Genomic DNA, 16,129 nt, shown 5'->3' with positions numbered 1-16,129 from the left:
ACAATGAAATAAAGGGGAAAAAAATCCTAATCCGACTTACCATGACAGGAGAGAAAAGAGGAGATGTAAAATGTTCTGACTAGAGCTGGTGCAGAGCGCAGGGTTCAGCCCGCTCAACAGTACCCCTCTGTTTTGAATCTACTCGAGTGATTCGTCTCCTGGCTCCGTGACTGGGGCAGTGCAACGAGTTCATTCGAAGGTTCAGCTGAGGTAACGGCACAGACGCTTTTCACTGTGCTGCGCTTGAGGGTTTTTTTTCTCTCTCTCTCTCTCTCTCCCTCCCTCCCTCCCTCCCTCCTGCTTGTGCCTGCTCTAGCGCCCACTGTGCTCAGTCCAGCGTAGCACAGCGGCGGTACAGAGAGGGAGAAGAAAATAGCACATTTCTCTGGCAAATTTAAGGAGAAACGAGAGGATACATCGAGAGAAAGCTGACGTTATCCGATAAAAAAGGAAGCGTGATTATATAAAATGAAGAGCTCAGCTTTAAGAGATGCTCATGTGATGTCAAACATGAGCTCGCTGTCCTCGGCTGGGGTAAAAAAGGATTAAAAAAACCTCGATGGACATGTAAAGACAAAGAAAAACACGATACACACTGTCTCAGTTAAAAGGAACAGCTACTATCTGCTATCCTACCACGTCCAGGCAGACTCCTACTGTAGTCTATTACCGGAGCCCAATCTGCTTTAATCCATAAAAGATAAAAGGGAGGGAAACAAATGTGGCAGCCACGCAGCCCTACTATCTGCGTCTCACTCACAAACACACACGCACACACACACACGCACGCACAGTCGTAGATCTGATTCAATATATGGCTGCATCTGGTAAAGTAGCCCCCGGGCTGACTCATGTGCTCTCTTCCTGGAAGCAGAACAATAAGGGCAGACAAAGGGACCAGCAGGGTGATTCACGGCCGATTTATCATTTCAAATCCAAAAAAGTAGCAAGAAGAGCTTTTTTAACTCTCCATGAAGAGCGGGGGACAATCATTAACATCACTACTACAACTGACTTAAGAGCTCTACGGTGAAACGAGATGGATCTGATGTAACCACAGCCAACTACACAGCAACTCACAGCACAGCATTAAATACAGATCGTCTTATAGAGAAACCAGCAAATTCAGCCGATAAATAAACAGGTTATTAGATAAATAACAGCACAGAATCCAAAGAAACAACTCTAGCTTATTCAGTTTAAGTGACTCTACAGATATATAAGACTGTAAGGTTCTTCTAGCTGATCAAACAGTGCAGCTTAAGGCCTCACTGAAGAGAATTACAGCCAGCTTCTTCTCACGTGCTCACAAGCTGCTAAAAGCACCGACACGGACAACAGCTTACTCACACGCAGCCCAACAAGCACCTACCTCACACAGAACAACCGCAGAAATCGCTACCAAATGCAAAGCCTTCAAAAAAAGCAACTTAAAATGGAAGTCCCAGTTCAACACAAACATGTTGCTATAATAACAAGAAGAGGAACCAGATGAGGCAGATATGTAGCTTCAGATTACGCTGAGGCATCAGCAGGAGAGGAGTGATGGGAGCTTCTGAAGTTCGTCGCGATCGCGTGCCGGCCTTCACTCCGTCTTCCCCTCCGAGTATTTCTCCTGCTGCCTGCGCTTGGCGTAGCTCTGCGCCATGGAGTTGACAATGGAGCAGACAAAGAAGCATACCATGATGACCACAACCTTCTCGAAGAGCCACGACAGCCAGCTCTCCTCCTGCCAGAGAGAACCACAGAGAGAAGAGAGAGGAGCTCGGTCAGTACGCTGAGGGCCACCCCCTCCTCTTTCACCCCCACACCCTGCTCTCCCCTCTCTGCTCCTGATGCTGTAGGCTAGGTGGGGATCCAGCTCCATGTGCAGGACAGATAGAGATCAGGGGTAATAAAACACGCGGCAGCCCCCACCGTCCTCCCCTCCGAACGCCCCCGCTGACCCCAGCCTGCAGCCTGCCTCCACCAAGTTAAATTGCCTTGCTTCTCTCCTGTAACTGCGGGAGGCTCAAGTTACAAGAAAAAAGGAACATTGTTCTAGAAATGCCTTAATCTGTCCTTGTGCAACTCCTTTTTTTCTCTTCTGCTTGCTAGTAAGCGCATGAAAAAAAGAAAATCGTTTTCAATGAATCAGTCAGAGAAAGAGGGAGTGAGAAGCTTTGAAAGAGAGCTACAACTGGCTCTTTTTGTTCTAGACTGGGGGGTTTTGATGAATTGTCACTGGCGGAGGTGGAGGTGGAGGGGAGGGGGGGGGGTGAGGGAGGCCCCCGCCCCGGTCCACAGTCAGTTCTAGGTTCAGGCGGGGCACTGAGTGCAAGTGTGTGTGTGACACATAGGGGAGTGACCACACTCACACACACACTCCCAATTGGTAAGATGGAGCATGAGTCAGCACGCCCCGCGCTACAGTAGTACAGTTCAATACAGCGAGACCCCACACTGGCCCCTCTCCTCCTCCTCCTCCTCCTCCTCCTCCTCCTCCTCTTCCCCCTCCCCTCTTTCTCCTCCCCCTCCAGCCCGCCCAGTGCAGCCCGGAGCTACTCTGTCATTCTGGCCCTAAACAAGCCCCTGTAATCTACTGTAACACTACAGGTTAGAGTAAAAAACATCTCTTCTAAACATGAAATTATGTTTAAAAAAAAAAAGCTTAACATTTTTAAAGTAACGCTGGTAAAGAGGGTGAAGCAGAATAAATTGTGTTCTTTAGAGGGAAATGGGTCAGAGAGGGAAATAAAGGAAGGCTTAGATAAAGAGAAGAAAGGGACTAAGAGAAAAAAAGTGGAGGGAGAAGGAGTGAAAGAGGCAAAAGTAAGGGGGCCGCATTCTTTCCTTGGCGCGCACACGTGAATGAATAGAGGCTGTGAGGCCCCTGTACTTACAGTCGGGATCCCCTCGCCGGCGTGATGGTAGAGTTTGGCCTTCTGGGCCTTCAAGTACTCCCTGAAGGGCCTCTGCAGTGCCGCACCCAGCAGAGGAAGAGATCTGAGAGAGAGAGAGAGGAGAGAGGGGGGAGAGAGGAAAAGGAGGGAAAGAGGGAGGGAAGGAAGAGGAGAGAAAGAAAGAGAGGGAGAGGAGAGGAGGGGAGGAAGAGGGGGGTGAGGGAGGGGGGGCACAAATCACGTCACATCATTGTTACTCACCAGCCCAAGGGCAGCAACAAAGGGAGGCATGCTGTCCTGTGTCCTGTACAGTGTCGTCGGTCTCCCCTGCTTCCTCTCCCCTCCGAGGAGAGAGAGAGAAAGACGGAGAGAGCAACGAGTGCAATCCCTTCACTGCTCATCCCCCACAAACACACACACACATAAACACACACACACACGCAGAGGAAAAAAACAAGGACGGGCTGTGCTGTAGAAAATAAAGCTGCTCAAAAACAAAAACAGTCAAAAGAAAATAAAATAAAAAGGAGAAAATAAAGTTGGCTGGTCCTCATACGGCAGCAGCAGTAGTCACCCACATTCTCCCGCTCTCCTCTCCTCTCCTCTTCTCTCTAACACACACACACATACTCCGCTTCCTCTGCCTCTCACACACACACATCGGTGAACCCGTTCAACTCCCCTGCAGTGCCTCCTCTGCCGCTGCAGCGAGGAGAAATGAATGACTTCTCAGAACTCTCACATTTATCACAGGCGGTTCCTGTAAGAACTGGTTTCAGCCAATTAATGAGGAAGTGAGTCGTACCCGAGCTGTGTCATCACTGGCTGAGGTCTGGGGGGGGACGGCCCACAGGGGGAGGGCACTCCTGTAAGACAGCCCATATTAGGAGAACCCTTTACGAGATTTAGACACCAACTACATGCATACTACCGAACCCCCCCCTCCTCACACACACACACACACACACACGCGCGCAAAGAAAAAAAGACGCTGCAGAGAATGCCCTAGAATCAGCGGCCCATCCCTAGACTGGAGTTAGTGATTAATCACTAAACAAATAGACACTAAAGACCCTCACTCATTCTGCTATACGAAGTCAATCACATCCCCTCACCTATTGTCTCAAAGAGCTCCACTCTGTTCATGTTTGGGAGACACATCAAAGATTTACAGGCAGGTTTGCGTGGGCACCTCATGTCACATACGGTTGAGTTTATAGCTGATAACTTTCTCCGAGGGAGGCAAAGTCATTTCCGTCCCTTCCCCACCTCCTCTCTCACACACACACGAACACACACACACACACACACAGGAACAAACACACACACCTTTATTATGGTGAGAAAAAAAAGCAGGTTGTGTTAAATGATTGAGTTTACAACAAGGAAGCCTTTTAGTAATAATTAACCAGGTAATGGATATCCTACATGTGAATGGGCATAAAGAAGACAGGAAGTCTAGCAGATGGATCATGCGTTAAATTACACAAAAGGAAATGGTCAGGAGTATCAAAAATCAAGCTCTTTTTTTGGAGGGAAACAAAGCCTCTCCTTTTACCATCCCCCGCTCCCCAAAAAAACCCTAACATCTACAAACACAAAGTAATTTAGAAACAAATCACCTGGATGTAAATATAAGTTTGAACAAGCAAAAGAGAGATTAAAGACCAAGTTGAAATAGACTTGTGAGTAAACAGGCAGGAACAAAGAGTGAGAGAAACAGTTTTGAGAAATGGCGGGCGAATCATCTCCTACACGATGAGCAATACTGAGTCATGAGCCCGGGCAAATCCACCAACAAAGAAGCTGAAAGCTAGCAGTCTAAAACACGTTTTTAATGCCTCACAGTCAGGACTGTCACTCGCTCTTTCCATTAAAAAAACTCAGCATTTTGTGCTTTTTGGGGATATATTTTCACTTTCTGCAGAAGATGTGAAAATGTTGGATTTATGCTGTAGATGTGTTCATGATTTACCCGTGAGTACCTGTGCTGAACATCTTTCTGTGTCTGTGAAAGAGGAGCTAATGATCATCTTTGTAAGTCTGAGACACTTGGAATTAACTGAGTTATTTGTCTAACCTGTGCATGCATTAAATATGTGTTAAAAACAGATCTATGTTTTACAGAAGCTGCTTTAGAGGTTGGTTTATATGTTTAGAACAAGTTTGTATATTTGAAGCAGCACTTTCTGATTGAAGTTGAGTTTAGGCGAGGCAGAGGCAAACTAGAAGCTGAGTTTTCTACCAGCCATCAGATGTAATTTGGGAGACATGAGTTATTTACTCAGCAGCTGCTGAAGAAACTTTAAATCTGCTTTGTAAAAATCCTTAACTTTAATAGAGAGTAACTTCAAACTCCTCTCTTCAGTCCTTTGTCCAAAGTCAGGCTCTGACGCTCTGTGGCCTTGACAAACACAAATAAATCAGTTTGAACAAAACTATTTACAGTCCGTTTAAGAAGCAGAAAGTCTGATTTTTACACTCTTAAAGCTGTTGTTAAATTTCTGAGTAAACTCTAAAGGCTCATTTAGAGCACACACTGTTCTTGTCTCAGTTATGGCGAGTAAAATTCAGTGAATTAATTACTGAAGAAGTCCTAGAGAAGAGCATGCAGTTAGTTCTTATAAAAAAGATCTTTATTTAATCTACTAAAGGCAAAAGTAGTGATGAGGAAAATAAAGCTCACAGATTCTCCTCTCGGATTTTATTAAATCAGCTGAAACAGCTGGAACAGACATGTGTCTGAAATGACATTAAAAGTGAAGTTTTCGTCTCAGGACAGTTTTTCTCGTCACAAAATGTGACTGTAAAAGTGAAGAAACTCACTCTGAATATTTAGACAAATAAATGCTCCCTTTGAAAATGAATTATTCTTTTATGTTTTTCATAATAAAATCCTGCTTTTTGTGGGTTCGTCTCCACAGACATAAAGGGACGTAACAATTTAATTGTCAAGTATAAAAAATTGCAGTTAATCCAAACAGATCTATAAAACGTGACTCTTTTAGTTCCTCCTTCATAAAAGCAAATAAAGACAGATAAAAAGGACAATAATGACGAAGTCTTAAACTGTAGGTGGTTTTACAACAATAAAACCGCATTAACTTTAGAACAGTGGCTCTCTAATTGAATTACTTCCAGAAGTTTCCAGCTTTAGGTGCTTCACTCTGCAGGGTTATAAAAAACATTTTCCACTTGATATATGTTGTTCTCATTAAAACTATAATTGCATCTTATATACCTGCACGTTCTGAAACATGAGCAGTGTGTGTGTGATAAATCATTTCTTAATTACCATCAAACCTGTACGCTGCTAGACAATAAGAGCAAACCATCGCAGCTCCAACAAGTGATTTCCAGTTTTTCCAGTTTTTCAGAGTTATTTCTGAATTTTTTAAAAATATAGAAGCAAAAAGTAAATGTGACAAAGATTGATGAGCTCTAACAAGCACACCTGTAGTTGTGGATCAATCACAATGAATAATAGAAGCCGAGGGGTTGTTCATAAAATGCAAAGGTGCAGCAGAGATGTTCTAGAAATGTTAAAAAAATGCATTTAAATGCAAGAATATAAAATGTGCGAGGCAGAGCTCAGCAGCTCAGAAAGCAGGTACAAATCTGTCTGGGTTCATTTGCATATAAGATGAGATCAAAGAGAACAGAAAACAAACAGATAGTGACATTTACCGCTAATACGAACCGCAAGCAACTTTTTAAAATGACGATAGCTTGAAAAAGAAAATACAACTCTATCAAAGAAGAGATAAAAAGTTTGATCAATATTTCTGAGGCAGAACAGCTCTCGTCCAGAGACACAGGAGAAACCACAGCAGCACTACCATCCTATGATGCCACAGAGACACTCACTTTCCTCATTTTTCCAGATCACTCTCAGTGCGGTCACACAGGAAAAACACGCAACATAATCACATGAACAAGACAAAACTGTTTGACATTTTGCATCAGTGTGTTTTAGGGAAATTCAACAAAGCAGCCCGTCAGTGGACTTTATAATCAGAGTCAATTTTAGGTAAATGCATCAAACCAACAAGGCACTTACTTCATTTTTGACCAGCTATACTCTCCTCTCTCTCTCTCTCTCTCTCTCACACACACACACACACACACACACACACACACACACACACACACACACACACAACATTTATGAAGTATAAAAAATTTAATTTCTGAATATAAAAAAGAAAAAAAGTTCCAACAATGAAGACATTTGAAGTCCGTATTCTAAATATCAGAAGTAAGGGGTTATTGACGATGCAAAGAGCTCCCTCTCTACCTGCTGTCTGCTAAATAACAGAAAATGAAAAACAAAATCATGTAAACTACGACAAAGGAAATATTTATTCCTACAGGTGGCAAACAAATATTCTTTGGAAAAGTCACATAATTCTGAAAGAAAAGGTTACGTACAACATCGAGGAATATTTTGTTTTGCCTGTCGAAGCGAGTTTTAAACCCAGTCTTTAAAGGGGCAATACAAATTAAGTTATAATAGCTAAAGTAAAATAAAGTTATAATTGTTATTACTGGTAAAATGTGGAATACAGTGCTCGTGGCAGTTTGTAGGTTACAGCAGCATCGTCTGATCCACATTTGAAGCACGTAAGAACATCCATTATGTAACTGCAGTTAGTTACCAGGAGCTGCACATCTGCTTTCATTAGAGAGAAAATTAACACAATTTCACCAACTTTTATTACTATTCAGTTATAATATAGTCTATAGCCTGCACTTAAACAGTACCCAGCTGGGTTAGAAATGTCACTCTGCCAAGGAGCGAACCTGATCAATAATCAGGAAAGTAAAGAGGCTTAGTTTTAGGGTTAGAGACGACAAAACGAGGAGACATGGAGGGAAAAAAACCCCTCATCTCTCTGCTTCCTGCAGCCTGATTATTTCTGTGAAGGGTTAATCTGTGAGCGCCATCTCTGCCTCTCATTTTTTAATGATCTATCATTTCCTGCTGCTGTTCGCACAGTGCAGAGCGTGTTCAGACGTCCTGCGTTCATTCAGTGAAAACTAAATGCAACAGGCCATGAGTCACAGGCGACCTTCGACCTGTGTGCCCCTTAAGAAGGCTGCTACGTCAAAAACAATCATGATTTTTTTACTCTTTATGTTAATGAAATCCTAAAATCAGATCACACACGCAGGCACACACACTCGTGCCCTGGCGCCACAGGCAGCAGGATGATAGAGAACAAGGGCTCACATGACAGCCAAACCCCGGCCAGGTCCAACTGGTTACGACATCATCACAACAACTGCTTAGGCAATCACCAGTGTTACCCAATGCTCCACAGGGCCACAGTTCACACCTAACACAACAGCACCACAAGACGCATACTGTGGTGAGGCAGCGATCTGACCTGAGGTGCTGAGACTCTGACCTCCACACCATGCCAGTGCAAAACACTCATTTGTGTGTTTTTATCATATCAATAAATTACAACTGATCCAATTTGACTTGATTAAGTGTCGGAATAATGAGATAATGGAATTATGGGAGGAGGAGTGTGTCCCATTTTATGTGAAGGAAAATTTTGACTCACGTGCAAATGTTGTAAGGTAATATCTGTCTGCATGTGTGTGTGTGTGTGTGTGTGTGTGTGTGTGTGTGTGTGATTGCTGTGTGTGTGTCTGTTCCTCCTCCAGTTCAACCAGGATTTTTCCCAATGACTTCACCACTAAAGCATGGAGCCCACTCCTGGACGGAGTTCCCCCTTGCCCAGCGTGTTTATCACATCCCTGCTCCATAGCCATCCATGTGTCAGCCAGTACACACACACACACACACACACACACACACTCACACACACACACATATATATACACAAGTTCGGACACATGCTATCCTCTTGGGAGTCGCAGTGCTGCCAGGAAATCAGGGGGCACCAATTATAGCAGTCTATTATTCCTCTCACTTCCCAGACAGCCACATAAAACAGCCCTCCAACCTATACGACCCCCCCAGGTTCAGGTCTGCATGCCCACACAGACCCCCTTGGTCTGGGTGTGGAGGTGTGTGTGGACTTGCTGGGTCACTGGGTAACCAGGCCTGGACCTGTCCAGTGGTGAGAAAGGGCTGTTCAGTGAGTCAGATGTGACCGGAGACGCATCCAGACGAGTCATAGGACTGTTTGTAGAGCGGCAGCGACAGGCTGGAAATAGATGAAGAAGACGAAGAGGTGTAGGGCATGCACCAAAATCAAACTGTGGTTATTTTGCTCTTAATCCCCTGTCAGAGTGGGAAACTTTAATGTTGTTACAAAGTCGTACTGCTGTGCTCCAAGTTTGCAAAAAGTATAAAAACAGGGAATCTCACAGACTGATATCATCTCACAGCTACTCCATCCATTAGCAACTGAAGAGACAATAATAAATAACCAAAGTCTGGGCCATATTTCAAGTTAAAGCATCATATTTTAAACTTGTTAGAATCCATTAGACAACAGCTAATGTGAGCATTAAATCACTTCCTTGCTAAAATTACCATTTGAGATTTTTAAAGGATGCCATAGAAGAGATCAGTGTGTTTTACCCCCAGGCTGGAGTAAATGCCTCCAAGTTGTGGGCTGATATTACCGAATTAATTCACATCTTTCCTCTCATATCATGTGACTCAAACAGCAATGTTAGCTAGGAAGCGGTTGGATGCATACGTTAGCTGTTGTCAAGCGGTTGTTAATTGGTTGTCAATTATGTGGTTTTTCTTTTAAAAATGTCCTGATGTCCATCCAGATTTGTTCTGTTCATTGTCTTTTCAGTCGCTAAACAATCATGAAGCAGTGAAATCATAATGATCCCCTGTATTAAACAAATTGCAACTTGTAACCCAACAATACAACATTATAACACCATCCGATCATCCCTCCCCGAGCCGAAGGTCTCCATCCATGCTGTGAGATCAGGCTTAGAGGAATGACCGCTTTTAATGACACTGTTTCCAAACAAACTCTGGCCCTCTGTTCAAAAGAAACACCAAATAGCCCGCTGATAACAACACCTACTGTATTTCTACTTTATTAGTTGCAGCAAGTCAGAAAAACCCTAAAAACACAAGAACAGTCAAATGAACTCATAACAACATAACATAACATAAACTCTGAATGTTAGAAACACCCCAAAGGGAAACTGATGGCACGCGATGACACATAAAAGAGAACATTTACAAGCTTGACTAGCTTGACATTAACTCGATGTATGTCACTAATCCAACACACCAGGTGAGCGACTGAGAACAAGAGAGTACGTTAGGGACTTTACCATACGCTGCATGTGGGACTGTATGGAAACAGTGTGGTTTATGTACACCGTGACGTGCTGCTCAGACAACCACATGTCTACTATATATCTGTCAAATGCCGGAACATGCTGAACATCTTCCGTTGTAAAGCTATACGTCCTACTCTGGCTGCGGTGTGAGTGACTGACAGGAGGAAGAATTAAACATAAAGGCAGACAGCAAGGTCCCTCCAACTCTGTCAGAAGCAAGAAGTAGTGATTATAGTTTTACAGTACAGACCAGCCTTAATTGTTCCAACTTAATTATGCACTCTATCAACTTAAGCATCCAAGTTATTCATGTACTATATGACTTGCTTTCATTTTTCATTTGTATGGCTGTATGAGCTCAAGCATCACAAACTACAATCATAATCCTTAAACTGTTTTATAAACAGGCACAATGAGCCTGTCCGGTGGCATTACTTCCACATACTAAAAAGATAGAACCTACTTAGTTTGACAATTTTGTTAATTTATGTTTTCTCTAATGAATCTAACAAAGAGCCTCCTTTGACATCCAAAGACAAGAGAGTGAGTAACTTGGAGCATGGTGAGTGGTATCTGTAAAATGAAACATTTTAGATCTAAATTTGGGTTGAGTTGTAAACTCTGGAAAACATAACGAAAATTGAATCAGTTTCAGATATAAAAATATTTCACAACAAAGGTTTAGAGCAGACTCACAGCAAACCAGAGCGGTACTCGTGGTTAGCTTATTATACTTAAAATAACTAGGGTGTGGGGTGTATGTGAATTAGTGAACAATGGTTTGTGTAATTTATTGTATTTCCATATATGTGGTATTTTGTGGTTTTATGATACTGAAAGCTGACAAGAGTAGAAAATTAGTAAAAGCAGAAAATTCCCTGTGCGGCAAATCACTTTTATGCTCCATATTAGATCCATGTTTAATCGCATTGTCTCTCCTAATTAAACTAAAATTCAATGTTCACACCAGTTTAACATCCAGCCTTGCATTCGAGTTGACATGATGCAGAGATGTTGTGGTCAGGAGCCACAGAGTGAAAACTAGTTTAAGTTCCCGATGGTTTTGCAGCATGTCTCTAAGTGCTGGAACAACACTGAATAAATGTAGAGACCATAGTTAAAAAAAAAGACGACATTATTTCACAATTAAACAGTTGTATTGTGTGAATGTGATTTAAGATCCCAGAGCAGTCTAGTCCAAAGATTTGCAAAGTAATAAAATGTGTTCACAGTGGTGAATCTTTGAGGTTTGACAAAATAAAATAATAAGCGAATGATTTATGTGTCTGGGATAAAACAAATAAAGCCTCCTCATAAGTTAGATTTATGTTTGCCCCGGTTTCCAGGCTGAGGCCTTACACAGATTATCCACAACTGGACAATACGGGGCATATTTATGGGAAGAATTACCAGAAAAGACCCTCGTTACAGTCTCTTCTTCCGCTCCATAAGTTGTTGTGATTATTGCTGAAGACGGTGGACTATATTTTGGTTTTGACTGAGGTGTGGTGGAGGCAGGGTGGGGTGGGCGAGGGGTCCGGACGGCTGCCCAGCTGGCCTCTGAGTCAGGGTCTGTCTGGGATGACTCCTCTCAAAGAACACAGACACAGACACTCATGACAACTGGTGAAACTACAGCACACATTACGATGTTCATGGGATTTACTAAACAATACACTTCAGTGGATGATGCTGATTCAGAGCTCAGGGTCGGGTTGTGTTCCCCTGATAAATGAGCTGCTCTATAAATGACTCAATGGCGTACTGTTTCCTAAAACAACATACAAGCCGGTTGCCATCCTGATGAATAAGTAAGTTCATAGCCCTGACTTGTGCATGTTGTAGGAATGAGCTGATGAGTGAGCAACAGTGTTCGGTGAGATTCAGGACCAAAACAAATGAATCAGAGATGAATAAAGCCTGAAGTCCTGGGACATACACTGTACCCGGGAGGCACATAATATGACACCAGACCTGGATCACACATCTGACCTCTCCCTCTCTTTGTGTCTGTCTCTCTCTCACACTTACTCATCAAAGCTACGGTTACATTCTCATCTTTGTGTGCCTCTTCTAAATCCCTCAGCATGCCATTAAGAACAGAAATAACCTATAGTACACGATGTGAACAATAAGTCTTCTTGAGCGATTGAATATTATTCTAAATGGCTGCGGTGAGACCTTTTGGCTTAGAGTCAAACCTCTCTTACTGCCTCTGTATTTCTGTCAGAGCTTGAGGGCCAAGGTAATCAGAATAGAAGTGGAGGGGAGATGAGAAAATAGACGCCCCGCCGAGCCTCGCATTAAACTTAACGACGTTGTATAAAAAGAGAGTCGGCCGCGACCTGCCGGTCCATCCCTCACTCCCACTGTCTTACCCTGTTTCCCTCAGATGCCGTCACCCTGAGTGAGGCGTCTGACTGTGTTTGGGTCTGGAGGAGAGAAGGGCAGGCAGTGGAAGGACTGATCAATGCCATCTTTGTCAGGGTGCTTCTCAGGTGACCAGAGCAACCGGTGACTAATAGTATCGAAAACACTCCCTCCTTGCATATTGGGTTAACGGGAAGACTTTACTCATAGAGGGCTATTTATAGGATTAGTGAAGTCACCGAGGTGTAAATGGTTAAAGAAATAAAGTGACATTTTAGATTTGTTTGAATCATTTTAACGACCTTGAACAAGCTCTTTCACTAACAGGAAATAAACTGTTTTTTTAAAGGTAGTTATCCTCGGAGGTCAGAGGAATGAATTATGGAGTGCCTCAAGGAAGTCATTTAGGACCACTTATATTTTACATTTTCACAAATGATTTGCATCAATTTTGAATTTTACCACAATTGCTCTGTATGCACTCAATTCTACAATATATACTCACAACATACACTTGGTAGGGAGTTAAATGAGGAATTAAAGAGCATTTAAGGAGAAATTAAAGCTAACAGAAAAGGAAAAAAATGTGTAGTGTTTGGTGGTTAACCATAGGAAATTTACATAAACACTGAACAAGTAACAGATGCAAGGCTATTTGGGATTACTGTTCATAGAAAAATTGTCTTTGAATAGACATATTAATACAAAAAACTATTGATTGACGTCTAGCTACTTATCCAAAGGATTAGTGCAACAAGTAGTCTAATCACAGGTCACTGTTAAGTGATTGGGTCCAACACAACAGAGTCATTTGGTAGCTCTTCACTGCGATAATCAAACAAGAGTAAGTAAAATGAATCCTCTTTCAGCTTTGTTACATGTATAAAGTAGCATTATTCACCAGTGTGCTTTATTAGGAATATCTTCAGAACTAAAACCCCAGAAACACTTTTTACCAACCTATCGTTGCTTTTTTAGAGAGATGTCAGAATTCACTGGTGGCACGCAGTTCATTTCCCTTTCTTTTTAAATTTCAGAAAGTATTACAAGTTTTAATAAGTTAGAGTTACAGATGTATTTGCTCACACAAGGAATAGTGCAGAACTTTCTGTGACCTTTGTTTGTTTTTCTGATCTTAAAGATGTGACGAGGATTGAGAGAGCTGTACATCCCCCTGTATCTCTGATGTAGTGGATGAGCTGATAAGTCGCTTCTTTTCCACTCCATCTCATAATTTAAACGACAAGTTTAGAGTTTGTTGTTTTCTCTTGTGGGTTGTGCTATGTATTAAGTCTTATTATGATTATGTTATATGGATTTGTATTGATGTATTTTCTGTATCTAGGGACAAGAGTTGAATTTCAGCAAAAGCTATAAACCCTGTGTGCAACACAATTATTTAAATACTAGAAAAAGAGCAGCTACTGTTGAACTCCAGTAGCTAATGTGAATCTAATTAAACAAACAAAAAGATGGTCAGTGTTTGTTGCAATACTTCCCCACATGTCTTAAACTAATAAGCTCTTGTTTTGTATAATTATTAAACAAAAATATATTGATTGATCAGAAACATGCTTTGCTTTAAACTGGTGCAGTCTGCTTCACAAAGGTTCATGTGGTTACAAAGTGAACATAAAAAAATCCCTTACAGCAAGGTGAGTTTCAACTCTAACTAGACTGCACTACACTCACCTTCAGCTCTGACAACCCAGTGCTCAGTCAGAAACCACACAGACCTAGTTTCTATATGAGTTAAAGGGGATGTGCCTATGATGGGTGGAATTCAGTGGAAATAAGCAGTAACAGACTTTTCTCCAGTAACTCCACTACTTTAAACTGCTCTACTGTGAAAACCCAGAAGAGTATGATTTGCATGGTTCTCAGCAATTTCACTTCTCCAGTAACAGGACTTAACACGAGTTGGTGGATGGTGAGAGGTCAGCAGAATGTGGTCTGACCTTCAGGCCTTCTTAAAACAATAATCAGGTGCCTATACGGTAATACGTAAAGAGGTTTTGATGGTTGTTATCATTCCTCTTTTTCAAACTAGCCCTTACAAGATCCCTTCACAAGATGCACATTTGTATATAAATGTATTCAGAGGTTTAATTTGATAAAATGTTACGCTACATTGGACTGAATTACAGAAATCAAAAGCTATTCAAATGCAGAGGTTAATTTTAAAGTCTTATGAGTAATCCAACTTTGTTAAATGATTCATGCTTACTCTAACATTAACCCTAGAGCGCCGAGTTAAAGTATTTAGGACTACCATGAACAAATATTTTTTATTATAAATCATTTTCTTAACGAATCGATTAATCGTGAAAATCCTCAAAATTTTACTTTAAAATGTCAAATTGTGAAAAAAATCTCTTCTTAAATTTCTTCTTTTGTCCAAACAAATGTCAAAAAACCAAAGACTCCTAAAACACTCTTCATTTACTCAATCTTCCAGTTAAGAAGCTGCAGCCAGCAATATCAAGTCAAGGAATTTGAAGGGCAACCAATGATTATTTTTTACTAAGGATTAGTCTGATGATAATTCACAATAAATCATAAAGTCAGTCAATAAAATGTTATAATAGTGAGATGCTCATCAAACTTTTTCTGAGGCCAAAGTGACACGTTATAATTTTGTCTTTGGTCCAGTTAACATTCAAAAATCCAAAGAGTCTTCATTTGTTATCATAGAAGTAAAAAGCATGCAGCAAAAACTTCATTTCCTACATTTTTGCTTAAAAATTACTAAAAAAAATTCATTGATTAACTTTAAAATTAGTTGGCAACTTATTTTCTTTGTTAATAATCAAGTAATCATTGCTGCTCCAGGTGTATTACATAGAAAATTTATCTGTCATCTATCTCATTCTAATGGGATTGTAAATGTTGATTGAGACTCTGGAAAGATCCAGAATGGTCCAGTGAGCAGCTCATACACCCCCGGCTGCCCCGACCTGTGACTCTCCCCTGGCCTCCCTCTGAGCGGGGCCGCCTGTGGTGAAAGCCTTGTGTGGCAGGAACAGCCATCTGCAGGCCCATTGTGCTGGTAATGGACTCCCGCCTTAGAGATGGCCTCACATGGAAATGCGAAGTATTCTCATGTAGACGTGCAGGGTTCCCCCCACGGCCCCGGCACACCGGTTCCTACTGGAAGACCTTTTCAGGTCGCGACTCTTCCTCTCTGCACCTCAATGGATTTCTCCCTGAGATCCTGACAGTGATAGTTCCTCCTCTGACACACGAGTCTGAAGGATTTGTCAAGCTCAATACAAGACACAGAGAGTGGCAAACTCAATCAACATGATGGATTATTGTAAACAGTCATTTAAAGTTGTGCTACAAAGCCAGGGCCCAGTTGTTCAAATAATTCTTCTGGTTCAGAATTAGCTGGATTTAGAAAACCCATCTTTTGCTTTCCAGGATCAGATCATCTATTTACTTGTGCTGATTTTTCAACGCAACATTAGATTTGATTACCAGGATGGGGATCAAATGGGACCACATGCAATGTGAGCTCCCTGTTTTGTAAGTATTTAAGTGTTTTAATGATGGGACAGAAAACAGTACAATACAACAAT

General features: G+C 41.8%; 1 protein-coding gene across 2 annotated transcripts in view; it reads right to left on the bottom strand.

The window, feature by feature from the left end:
* Positions 1–261: 261 nt before the first annotated feature.
* The window catches only part of LOC138603960 (vacuole membrane protein 1-like), a 72,778-nt gene continuing 56,910 nt past the window's right edge, over positions 262–16,129 (bottom strand). For both annotated transcript variants that reach the window (XM_069675744.1, XM_069675752.1), the window contains 2 exons: positions 2,883–2,985; positions 262–1,729 (listed from right to left, as the gene is read on the bottom strand). In XM_069675744.1, coding sequence (XP_069531845.1) covers positions 1,586–1,729; positions 2,883–2,985 — 247 coding nt within the window. In that variant the 3' untranslated portion in view covers positions 262–1,585. The remainder of the gene's footprint in view (positions 1,730–2,882; positions 2,986–16,129) is intronic.

This window comes from Semicossyphus pulcher, unplaced genomic scaffold, assembly GCF_022749685.1.
Source record: "Semicossyphus pulcher isolate SPU_LCO1_2020_fin unplaced genomic scaffold, fSemPul1.0.p SCAF_10, whole genome shotgun sequence".
Classification (NCBI taxonomy): Eukaryota; Metazoa; Chordata; class Actinopteri; order Labriformes; family Labridae; genus Semicossyphus; species Semicossyphus pulcher.
Note: the sequence above shows the minus strand (reverse complement) of the source record. Positions and strands in the feature narration are given on the sequence as shown.